Here is a 13,149-nt window from a genome sequence, read left to right as displayed (position 1 = left end):
ATGACAGACCCCTGCATGTAGTCCCACAATCAATCTATTCTTCCCAACCCTCCAGCCCGGCATCTACTTACGGTCGACGACAAGGGGCACCCGACTTTAGGAGTCTAGTTTATCGATGAGGCGCGCTGACCAGGTTTCATGGACAGTCACCCAATAGATGTTCAGCAAATAACAAACCTAGGCCACTTTCTCAGCCATGGATTCAGTACAAATTCTTTAAGCTGCTGTTCACATCAAGCCAAGATCAAAGGAAAACAATGCCTGGGCAGTAACGGTCAGTGTGGCGTACTTAGCGGCGGAGACTGGGTACTTTCTACATGGTAGAGTGAGGCTTCTTGCTCTTGGTATCACGATGAGCTGGTTGCCGTCTTCCCTGTTGCGTTGCTTCTGTGCAACTTAGAACCAGTAAAGGGGGGGATCATTTGCAGTATGTCTAAAAGGTGCCTTTTCTACGGAGTATGGTTGTTTCGAACACTAAAGGCTGAGAGATATGATACTTCACGACTGTCCAGCAGTTGAAGAATAAATTTCTCGACTGGCTGTAAGTGTTCGTTACCGATGATCCAAGATGGAAGCGAGCCGCTAAAATAGTGCTGAGCTTCCTGAATGCTGATCTGTCCCCTGATTAGACTTGAAACGCATGATCGCCAAACTCATGTATTCAGAGTAAGGCGAGAACCTGTCGAGAGATACTGTCCTGACGAATTGGAAGCAGCTTGAGCTGCCCGGCAGCGGTCAGCCGTTGTTGAGAATATCGACCTGGCGCAAGTCAAAGCGCATTTACTACGTGGACTCATGCCTTGCTGATGACCATTGAGCTCTAGTTTGCCAACCTTGTCCTGACCTTGTCTTTATCATCTCCCAAACTTTGCTTTTTCTCAATAGATGGGGCCAGAGAGATAAATTAGCGAGCTGCTAGGACGCGTACTGCTCTTGGGACCTTTGGCCTGACAAGTATAATAAGGGCGTAGAGTAGCAAGCTAAGTTATCATATACCACAGTCAGTATTCACCGGATTAATACATTTCGTTCTCTCTCCATAACTCAACAACATATCCACAAATGTCCCCCTCAAAGAGTCCTGGTCCTGTGGACGCTTTGACTATCAACATCCCTAAAAAACTCGAGCCCAAGGGCTCCGGTGGCACTGTTATTATAAATCAGCCCAAGAACAAGGAACCTCCCGCCTCTAGCGAAGCCGACTCCGAGGCCTGATTTTGCAATGAACTCATCGAATCTACACACAAAACCGCCTGTCGAGTATCTAGCTACGGATACTGTGAAGAAGTCCGTACAAAATACACGAAAGGTCATGATCTGTAAATGTGCGCATAACCCCACAGGGACTCCTTTCCAAACCATTCTGACGATAATCTTCCAGTTCTAAGCAACAATTTTGTCAAAGACTGCAGCGAACTGGGTCATGGCTCGGAGAACAAATTCAAAAGCTGTGGTTATTTAGGTGGCACAGGGACTTCGAGAAAGGGATATAATTGCATTCCATTTAATGATTTTACTTTATCTAGATAGGTCCATAGGCACTTATTGAACCATCTGGACATAGAAAACCTTGAACGATAAAAGTGCGGATATATCAACCTGCTGGTGATATAACATGAAAGACATACTCTGAATATTAGGTATTTCAACGCGCTTATTTAAGCGCGATTGTTACACGAATACATTGATCATTCAAGAGAAATGGGGCCTGAATTGCTATCACACGGGCCAGGGACCAGTAACCAACCTGATACATCCGAGGAACGGGTGGGTGTTGACAGATGATTGTGATTGGGCTCGATCCGGACAATCCTGGCTGACAGCGCCGATTATGTACGTGTTGTGATTTGCTTTTGCTCAGCACAGCCCAACGACCTGCAGCGACAACCTTGCGCCTGACTCGGCCAACAACTTTGCATAGAAAAGAAGGCAGCTGCAGCTGTAGTTGCGGTGTGTTATGCCGTTGTACAATGGTGGCCGAGACGGACCTCGTAGTGGTAGAAACGAGCCTCATTGCATGCCCAAAGGGCACCGCAATGTTGTGTGTCCGTCATCAGCGTGTGGTGATGTGTGAACTCGGCAAAGATAAAAGGGTCACTTGGCCCTTACCGATTGATCTCACCAAGCTTGACTGGGAAGCCATTGCGTTGGTAGAAACCAGGTAAATTATGCGATCGCATCGTCAGAATGTCTCAACCTTACCAGATGAACGCACCTCAACAAGGCAATTTGGTACGAAGACCAGCCAGTGAGTCACCACGAAGTGAGGAAGTCAATGCACCAAGCACGAGACCTGGAATAGGTATGGGATCTCGAATGTAATGTCGCTTCAGCACGGCGACTAGCTGACTTGTGCCTAGATCTCGAACGCCAAGCAGGAAGCTGGGGTAAGTTACAACTATATCCTGTAATTATTAGTATGAGCTGAGAGATCATGATCAGGAGGAGAAAGGGGTTGGGTTCGCATGTGTCGGCAGATGCAGCAAGATAGAAGACACATGGTCGCGCCCCGACTGTCAAACATAAGCTCACGCTGTGTTATGCTTCAAGCGAACCGCATAGTGGCTCTTTATGACGAGGCCGAAAAAGCATTCGAATCGGGTACAGAATATGCGAACTCGGAAGAAAAGCTTGTGGAGGAATACCTAAAGTTTTGTAAGATAGAGGACAATGGCGATTACAATCCATTGGCTGGACCGCAAGCTGACACACGCACAGCACAGGTGTTGATTCAGACAAGCCAGGTGCTCGCACTCGACAAGCCAGGCAGCTATTTCTTGAGACATCTCTTGCCTTCCTTCAGAACTATGTTAGAAGGAGAGAGCGGCAAGTACCTTGACGCGCCGATGTACGATTGGGCATCGCTCTCGCAGCCAGACAGGCTTGACCAGCTCACCTGCCTTGCCGGATACACAAAGATCGGCAGAGTCCTCCTTGTAAGACACTCACATGTGCCGCCTGCAAAGGAGTATGTACTGACAGGTCCTAGACACCGTTCCTGGCAGGGCAAGACGAGGTTGGTGATAATGATCAGTATCACTACAACGACGGGGCCATACGGTTCATAAGCATCACCATCTTCAGCTCCATTATCGCCGTGTTTGCTTGCGCTCCAGCCGCGATTCAGTCCCTGAACGTTCGATCCACAGTTGGTGAAGTAGTTGTGTATCTCGTCTTTGTGATCGTGTTTGGCTGGCTGAGTCAGGGACTGATTTTGGGGTTTGAGAAGGTTTTGCTCTCCTGTCTTGCTTACGCCGGATTGATGGCAACCCTTCTACGAGGGGGTTGACATCGGGAGAGGGGCGGATGGAACAGAAACTGGAGGATCGGAAGGCGAATGGGTGTTCACGACTGGACTGTGACGGAACGACTTGGTGAGCCGTGTGTAAGAGAATGGATGTATATTGGACAATCGTTTGAAGAATCACACTCCTTGAGACCCTCTCCGTTAGCAGTGATGTCAACAGGATAGATGTACGTGTACCAAGGATGAGAGTTCGGGGAGTGAGATCACGGCCAGACAGCTCAGATGTCGAGATGGCAAATTTGCTTTCTGAAGGGCCAAGAAAAAGCAGTAAAGATAGAAACAGAAGCGAGACTCACCGCGTAGGTAGCATGAGAGACAACCTATAAGCACATGACTTTGATTGACATAGGTAGGGCTGCAGGGCGCGTGTGAATGCTTGGGGAGGAAAAGGAGATAAACCTACTAGGTAAGGTAGGTGGGCACGGCAAACTATCCTTCCGATGAATGATGAGGCTCAACAATAGGTACAAGGGGACATGGAAGATCAAAGTACCAGTTGGAAACGACAAGGCGCCTTCTTTGATTGCCTCCTGGCAGAATCTATAATCTAGGACTATGTACCCCTGAGCGTAGACAGACCATCTTAGATTGCGAAACCATGATCGATCTTTTTCGGCATTGCATAGAAGGGTTCGTTCATTAAAAAGCGTCCTACTACTATACCAAGACACACCCAATCCAAAGCTTGCCCAGAACTTTCTTCTGTCGCGCGAAACATGAACGTGCTTGAGGTTTTTGATACAGCTGTACTGGAAATTAAAGAGTAACTACTTGAACGACAACTGACATGGCTTTGCGGGACAAGGCGGTGAACTGCAGTCTTGAGTCGCCAACGTGGAAAACATGGGCAAAGCCGTGTTCAAAGAGCCATTGATTACATGTTCAATTGGCTTTAGTACGATCTTGGTACTCTGCGAAATGTAAGCACGGTCTCGTCGCCACAGAAACCCCATATCTGAAAGCAACTTGATGTCTATGTGGTTGTAACCGATCAAAGCTGGGGTCTGTCTGGCTGTGGAGTAGCGTGATTCTCTCCTCGGTCTGTGTAGATCAATCATCAATGGCGCAGAACCGAGTTAGACCAGAATGGCTGAGTTGAAAAGCATTGATAGGCAGTTAGATACCCGATGAACACGGGCATGCATTGGCCTGTTTCGGGGTTGAGGGTTGAAGGTATCCCCGACAATGAGCATGGATGCTGCGACTGTGACTGCGACCCATTTCTGTTCTTCATGGTAATGAAAACGAGGCAACAGGTGGCTGGCTGCCTGAGAGCCCCGACCCAAGACACCAATAACAATGGGGCAGAAGCTCTCGAGTATTCGTCAAACAAGCCTTTCTCCATTGCCATTGTCGTTCCTTGGTATTCCACAGTTGTCGCGATACCGAGGTTTAAACCGCCTGCCGGTATCCTTGGCGATAGTTGATATAATTGTAGGTGTGCAACCGCGTCAGATATCACACTGCGAGATGCCGCAAACATATCATCCAACAGTGCTTCCGGCACCCAATACACTCTGCGAAACAATCTACCCGTTAGTTGAAAGTTCCCAGCCTTGCAAGCGGTTCCTTTTGATTAGATTCGGTAAAGTGCCCTGGCATTCCTGCGTAATCCTAGACCGCCTTTCTTAGGCAGTTCGAGGTCCTGCCATTCACGACGCTGACGTTGATCCGGACAACAACCATTTGTACATCCTCAAAACGAAGATTAACAAAGGCAACGTCAATTGAAACTTGACTTCAAGTTTGTTTTCTTCCGTTCATGATCTAATGTTGCCGGATATCTTATGGTCAAACACCAGACCCATGTCCTTTCCTAACAACGCGATTCGCAGATGACTGACGAACGAGCCCGTAGCCCGGATCCTTCAGTCGCCAATGTGCTCTTGTTGCCGCCTGGCTTGAATTCAGATTACCGCACTTGCAGTAGATCAGAATGAACATTGTGTCGTTGCCTACAGGCATTTCGAAAGGTCAATCGTGCCGCATGGACGCAGAAGATGAGGAGGCTCTCAATCCCGATTGCTTGTTGGGGGTCAAAGATGTTGAAGGAGACATCGCGCCAGAGAGTGTTTGGATGGGGGCACGCTCGTCTCATTTGGCAGTGTCCAATGGACGAATTGCCTGCATCGCAACAAAGATCGATTCAGCAAGTGCAAGAATGAATAAATGCTTAGCTTTGCTTGGCTTTGCTCGCCCGGGAGAAGTTTTTGTGCCCCCTTATGCGAGAGACTGCCATTGAAAGGGATTACCATCCTTATAACTCGAGCCAGGGGTCGACGGCCGGGTCCTAACAACGGCATTCATGGTCCAAACATGGAATCTAAATGGCGCAGCGGGAGAGCGCGCTTTGAGCTTCCATCTACCCCAGTGGGAATTTGGAGTAACTTGGAACCACCAAGTGACCAATGATGGTTCGTATGAACCTCGAGCAATCTCCAACATTTCCCGTGTCTGAAGCGCACGCAGCAGTGTTCCGTTGAACAGGTATTTGGCATGTTGCTCAAGCTATGCCGACCAACTCTTGTTATAACCAAAAAAAAAAAGGCTCTCAAAGCCAGGGCAGAATGTGCCGGTGTGAGCATTGGATAATGCAGTGGGTTTTGTTGCCTTAACACTCTGTTTTCCCATTCAAAGGAGACATTACAGCCAGGGCCGAGACGAGGCTTCCCCCTACGAGCCTGTCTGAGGGCATTGGATCGAAAATGGATTCTAAATAAGTCTTTAACAACAGTAATGCCAATGCACTGAAAGTGGATGCTCATTCTGGGAGTGGAGGTATCCATAATTTGGCTACACCTGAAGAACCATCCATTATACCCGGGCGCTCGTTAGGAGGTATTCCCCTATTAACTGATCAATAGGTCACAGAAAATGGTCGTTGGAAAGGGTCTAAAATCAATTCACAATTCGGCTTCAAGTTGAGCCTTCCCAAAGCTCAAGGTCTCAGGCAATAACGCGTTGAGATGACGCCCAAGCCCCTGCGAGGACAGGAGGCTCGCTAGCAAAGGATCTCCTCCGCGAACAATGGCATCGTTAGCTATTGTACTGGACTTTGCAAGGGACCTTGAGCCAGTAGGCCAGGTCTACTCGCGAATTTGAAAAGACCAAGGCAAGCCTGCCGGCATCTTATTTCCGGTACTCCAGAGGTTCGCGAAACACAGCTGGGCCTCCCAACTTGACCCCCAAACACCTCTCGTGATCAGAGGACAGACGACGAGAGGCTTTTGCAAAACATCCATGGATGCCGGGTCTTGGTTCCATCAGCCAGATGGCCGTGAATCGCCCTCCTCTCTTCTCCATAGAGATTTCGGGCAGCATTGTGAATCTTACGGCGAAAAGAAAGTTTTGACACGACAGTCGAGATTGATAGGATGAATTGCCAGCTATGCTGTCTATCCACCCATCCACCCATCCATCAATGAATACAGCCCCGCTGAGGCCTTCCTGTGGATGCCTTTTTCCATCATCACAATCAGCAAATAACCAGTCTCTAGGCATGAAGCATTCAACAGGATAAAGAGCGGTGAACATCAAATACCAATGTGTTTTGTGCATCTCAATGAACTCAGCCTCGCTTTCATGACAAAATGGCCCCTTGGGGCGGCCGGCTATCTGCGAATCTCGAGCCGGCGAAGCCAGAAAGGGAGTCATTGCCATCTCTTGTTACCCGACCAACACCCTCACGATGCTCGACGTGTCCATCGCCCAATGAACGGAAAGGAGAATCTGCATCTCTCAGTGCATCTTTATCACGCACATCAAGTCTCGAGCAAGTACTTTTTTGTATATCCTTTGAGCGAGCGGTACGGCCCGCGTGCCGTTCATAATTGGTCTATTTGGGTGAGGAACAGATATTACCGAGGTCACACGACGGTACACTGGTTCATGATTCGTCTACGATCGATATTCGTGGTTCAAAGTGTGTCACACAGCCCCATGGCCGGCTTTTCTGTTCGGTTTGAGCCGCACTCACAGGTCAGCCTGAGCCACGCAGCCTGGTTCTGAAGGACATTTCTTGGCCGCGCCAGAACAGTGCTCGATGTGGTATATGACACTATATACTGTTGGTCGACGGTTGGCTGTACTGAGAATATACGCGCGGCTAGGGAACGCTGGCGAATTCTAGAAATGCCTAGAAAGCACCAATTTAAGTACTATGCGGTCTTGTTGAAGATAAGAACCTCTTGAGATTATCTCTATTAAATACATCCTTTTCGCTTGTTGGCTCTTACATATTTTCATATCAGATAGGGGTATTATTGGTACCCAAGAACCTACGAGGTTTTGAGCATAGACGGATAGCGACACGTTTCTATCCTCTGTACCAAGCACATAGTAGACACTGTACCTGTAAGAACTGAGGAAAGAAGCTTAGTGAGCACCTGTCTAGGCAGAGGCTTTTTCTTTCTCTGGTTAATGACGGTGTGCTTGCGTGGTCCGATATTACTAGGGCCATAGGCTTACTTATATTTCCATATGGAGCTTGCCAGACACCCATTTTTAAAACAGTTTGCGATTTCATATGTAAATTTCGAGCAATTGGTGACTACAATTGCCAATTCCAGTCCTGGAAACTTAACATCACAGACATCGCAAACGGTATTAACATTCTACTAAGTTCTAAATATGTATGCCCGGCTTCGATCAGTAAGCGGATCTGGTTGCCTCAATGATGGTCTGACAAAGAGGTTCGGTGAGAAAAGTACTTTTCAGTTGAAAAACCGCTTATCTTTGACCGTCCAAGAAATCCGTCTATCCGTGACGATGTGAGACAGACGCAAAGCCACGAGGACTGACGGGCTCGCCGAGAGCTGAGATTGCATGTCCCACGATAGAGATGAAGGGAACGCTAGGATCGTTTATGGATTAGCACATCGATAGATCCAGAGCGTTGGAAACTATAGGGCTGAAACAGATCAAGCTCGGGTCCGAACCAGATCCGATGAGGAAACATGATTTATCAAAGGTCAGACCGATAGACGTGATGTGTTTCATCTGACTATGAACTTTTGTGCGCTTCTTCCAGAAGGCTGGGTATATACAGCTTTTTCAAGCGCGGCAATGTCAGGAGCTTCGAACCCTTTCGGTAAGCCATATCGATATCTCGGCAAGATAGATCAAGGCAACAATGCCAGCACTTCTGACTGGCTGTTGAAACATTCTATCTGTGAATAGCCTCTATTAGCGGCGAGATGGCGCCGGTAGGGCAGAAAGGCGGCCGCCTCCACGACCGAGATATCCGATGAGGCTCAATCAAATATCCGTGGCTGGAGCTCTGATGGATGCTAGCAATCACTAGTTCCTCCTCGGGCTGAGCTGAAGTGGAGGTTACCAAATCGCTGGATCCTTGTCAAAATCAATGTAGTGCCCCCAAGACAGTAACTTATGGCACCTCGGTTGTTGGACTCGATATTTGGGACCTTTAAACAGCCTTAGGTTGGATGTGTTGGTTGTTCGTGCATGTCTAGTTGGGGCTATGAGGCTGACTGACGAGATGTTGATGACCCTAAAGTCAACGGTGAAATACGTCTGCGCTTGCGTTTAGGTGTTGTTATAAGATCGGTTGATTCCTGTGCATCAGCTTCTGACTACATAATGAATCCAACGGGTCTTTGCTTCATTCTACCCCTGATTCAAATCTAGAACCGTAAACACGTTCCCTCGGTTCCACAGAATGGCTGATAATCTATCTAGAAATGGTCCTCATAGTGACCTAAACTTCGATGACAAGACAAAATGTTGTTCTCGCCTACAACACAAGTTCCCCCCTGCTGACTCTGTACTAGCTGCCCGTGCCCTGAACGTGATCGAGGCAGAATCAAGATCTTGTACGCAGAGTGAAACCGAGAGTGCTATTGGCAATCCTTCATCCTCTTCAGGCCCCTCGCCCCTTCAACTTAAGGAACTGAATGAATTGCCTGCGAGTTCAACTCGGGGATGGCGCTTCTATGGCGCTTTCGGTACATTGTGTCTTGTCACCTTTATCATCGCTCTTGACTCAACAATCATTTGCGTTGCATTGCCTGTAAGCTCATGATACTCAATCCTAACACGATTCCTCACTAATATGAGATGCTCAAAGACAATTGCAGAAGACGTAGGTGCTACGGCTATCGAAGCCTTTTGGTGTGGTACCAGTTTCGTCCTCGCCTCGACCGTCGTCCAACCCCCTGTTGCCTCGCTATCTCATATATTTGGCCATCGGTCTGCGCTGCTCGCTTCTCTCACTGTGTTCGTGGCTGGTAGTATCATGGCTGCTCTGGCGAAGAATATTGCCGTGCTACTTGGTGGTCGGACACTTCAGGGCCTTGGCTCTGGCGGTATCCTTGCTTTGACATATGTTATCGTCACTGATCTTGTGAGCCTCAGGGAGAGGGGTAAATGGTTCGGCCTTATCTCCCTCAACTGGGCTATTGGAAGCATTCTTGGTCCCTTGATCGGTGGTGCTCTCGTAGAAGTGTCCTGGCCTTGGCTGTTCTGGATCAGTTTACCATTCTGCGGTATTGCCTACATCGCTATTCCCATCACAATGCGCATTAAGCGAAAGGAAGAAGCTTCGGTCAATGCCAAGCTCAGAGAATTTGATTGGATAGGGACTATCATATTTGTTAGTTCTTTGACCAGTTTCTTAATACCTTTGAGTTGGGGTAGGTTGCCCATACTGATATAGTCAACTCTGTAGCTATTTGCTTATGGTCATTTACAGGTGGCATCATGTATGACTGGAGCAGCCCTAGAACCGTTATACCTCTTATCTTCGGTATTATGGGACTCATATCCTTTGGTTTTCACATCAAGTTCTGCAGAAAATACTCCAGATGCGATCCTCTTCTACGACCCAGTCTATTCACCTCCCTTACGGCTCTCGCTGCATACTTTGCTACTGTCATCCACGGCATAACGGTATGGTGTCTTCTTTACTATGTTCCATTATACCACGAGGTCAGGGGATCATCACCTATCACTGCAGGTGTTGCTGTCATGCCATTCACGGGGAGTGTGGCACCCGCTGCTGTCATAGTTGGGCTCCTGATCGCCAAGACGGGGACATACAGGCCTTTCATATGGGTTGGATGGGTTCTTGTACCCATTGGAATGGGACTGATGCTGCTGCTTGATGATCATACTGAAACCTATGAATGGGTCCTCATCTACCTTACTGGGGGTCTTGGTCTCGGTATCCTCTATTCAGCTCAAGCATTTGCTGCTCAAGCCTCAGCTTCCAATTCCGATTTACCATTCGCTGCCAGTTTTTATGCCTTCTGTCGATCTCTGGGTCAAGGCATCGGTGTTGCTGTCGGCGGCGTCACCTTTCAAAATGAGTTCCGCAAACAGGTCGAGAAAAGCCAGGAGTTTGCTTCCAAAGCCAATGAATGGGCCAAAAATGCGTCAGCGTTGGTACAGATACTCAAGAGGTCCCCCTCGAGCATGCAGCTCATGAAGGAAACTATCATCGATGGATATATCAAAGGTCTTCGAACCGTCTGGCTGGTACTGGCTTTGCTTGCTTGCATCGCTTTCTTGGTGTCACTCGTCTGTGTCAAGGCGAAAAGCCTGGATCGTAAATTTGAGACTGAGCATGCTCTGGACCCAGCAGATCTGAAGGAGAAGAAAGACCAAAGAGTCTCGGAAGTTAATGTTTAATAGGTAGAATATAGTATTGTTTCATTTTGTATCTCCTGTAGTGCTGGAATATTGCTTCTTTAATAATGTAGAATAATCGACCGACTTCCTATGGTCCTCTTATCTCAACGTGAATCCGCACATGTAAGAGATATCAAAAGTTTCTGAGATGGCAGACTGATGGATAACTACCTAGGGTAAAATAATATAGCTATGTGCGTAGTCCAGCTTATCTCTTTCCCATCAAGCCATTTCCTAAAGCATCAAGAGCGCCGGTAATAATCCCGATGAACCATCTCCAAGCATTAATCTTTATCGGGGTAACTGGCTCATGGTGGAAACCAAAATCCACAACATCATCCGTAGATCGAGGTATAGATACGACGCCTTGGCACAGGTCCTGGCGATCAAGCTTCGCCATACAGGGAGCGATATTGTGGGCTCGGTGGTTTCCTTCAATACCACTATGGCCCGGAACCCAAATGAGAGATAAAGCTACTCCTAATCGCACCAATTCATGAGACCGTTGTCGAACTAACGAGTCGACAGGTGGTATTGGGAAGTGCCAAATCTCTGAACATCGTGGAATAGCCTCAGCTCCCGAGTCAGAGAATATGGCAACTCTACGTATATGAGAATTCGATTGCTGCGAAACGATGGATATGGCTGCTTCAAGGGCTCCAGCGATGGCCATGAGCTCTACATCTCCCGTCCGGCCGTGGTGTCCTTTTACTTGCCAGCCTATTTCTTTCGGGATAGCCTGTTCGCACCCCAAAGACTTATCCATGAAGACAACTGCAGCTCCGCCATCGAACGCATTCACTGACCCATCGGTCCACAGGGTCAAAACATCAAGGTTTTTGTCTTGCCACGCGTCAGTAGCTAGATGACGCGCTTGGCATCTTGACTTGAGTAACACAGTTGAACCTGCAAATCTCTCGGTATCGATCTCTTCAGGGGGGGGCACGGTGGCTTCCTGTCGACCCTGTCTCTCTTCCTTTCTGAATTGTTTGCAATCTCTTACAAAAGTCTTTCTCAGGGTTTTCTTGGTTCGTCGTTCCTCTTTTATGGCTTTCATTATTTCTTTTTTGATTGCCTTCTTCATAGCAGTCGCTCTTTTCTCTCGGGTTTTCCAGTATTTGGCTGAGTCGCGGGCCGAAGCACCTTCATCTGCTATGTTGTCTGAGAAATAGTCCTCCGTGAAACCAAAGAGAGGCCGCAAATCCTCTTCTAATAACTCAGGCATTGTGGTAGTGAGTGAAAGGCGTCTTGTCAGGAGCTCAGTATCAGGAATAGACCGAGTAACAGATTTAGGAGAGGCTTGTGTCCCTGTTTTATATAAAGGAAGATGTAAATTAGACTTTTAGAAGCATGAGGAGTCATGATATAGGTTCTTAAGAACAATGTTAGGATTTTGCTATAGCAATTGGTCAGGAATTTTAACATAATGTTTAAGTTATTATCTAGATATATAATTTACAGTTAAGGCTTATAGCTCAGAGCTTATTACAGTACTTATATAAAACTTAAAGTAAGTATTATACTTATATTTTAAATTCTTTTTTATACAGACTTTAATATAATAAAGCTAAAAATTAGTAATAAAAATTAAATATATATATAAACTACCTTTTTCCTTTTTTAAAAATATCAGCAGCGCTTGATAAGTTTAAGAGTAAGTATACTTAATTACAGCTTGGTGTTGTAAGCAGGCTCGCATCAGGAGTGTGTCAAGTTGGCAATTGATGACCTTCTGGGTAACAACTCGTCAAGGCAAGATGGCCGAGCGGTCTAAGGCGCTGTGTTCAGGTTCGATTAGAACTAGTGACGATTCGCAGTCTCGAAAGGGGCCTGGGTTCGAATCCCAGTCTTGTCAGCTATCTTTTTCCTTGGTTCTAAGAACAATGTAGTTCAACTTTTAGTCACATTGTGTTCATGGTGCCTGATTGCGGTATACGCAGTCCTGGGGGAGATGGCATGGTTTTTTTTTCCTAACTTGATATCCTGGTTAGTAGACCTTTAAACCAAACTGACCTATTGATTTAGGCACTCTCGTTTGCCTTGATGTCTAAAGAGTTTATACTCCCACTGAAGTGCAGATTCGTTCCAGACAATGGCGTCACCAGCCAGGCCAGTGCGAATCCCCCCTGGCTTCTAAGTTCAGGTACCGCCCCTCCAAATCGACAGGTCCCTCTGATAGCGCACGCGCTTGTCGC

At 47.3% G+C, this 13,149-nt stretch overlaps 1 protein-coding gene and 1 non-coding gene across 2 annotated transcripts; both read left to right on the top strand.

Moving 5' to 3' along the window:
* Positions 1–9,377: 9,377 nt before the first annotated feature.
* Positions 9,378–10,954, top strand: J7337_002814 (uncharacterized protein; the record flags this gene model as incomplete). Its single annotated transcript, XM_044820540.1, has 2 exons — positions 9,378–9,957; positions 10,017–10,954. The coding sequence occupies 2 exons, from the start codon at positions 9,378–9,380 to the stop codon at positions 10,952–10,954; spliced, it is 1,518 nt and encodes a 505-aa protein (XP_044684840.1).
* Positions 10,955–12,705: 1,751 nt separating this feature from the next.
* On the top strand, positions 12,706–12,809 carry J7337_002813. Its single transcript has one exon. It is a non-coding gene; the product is annotated as a tRNA-Leu (tRNA).
* The last annotated feature ends 340 nt before the right edge of the window (positions 12,810–13,149 follow it).

Source organism: Fusarium musae, chromosome 2, assembly GCF_019915245.1.
Source record: "Fusarium musae strain F31 chromosome 2, whole genome shotgun sequence".
In the NCBI taxonomy this organism is placed as follows: domain Eukaryota; kingdom Fungi; phylum Ascomycota; class Sordariomycetes; order Hypocreales; family Nectriaceae; genus Fusarium; species Fusarium musae.
The sequence above is the reverse complement of the archived record's forward strand: the minus strand, read 5'-3'. Positions and strand labels throughout refer to the sequence as shown.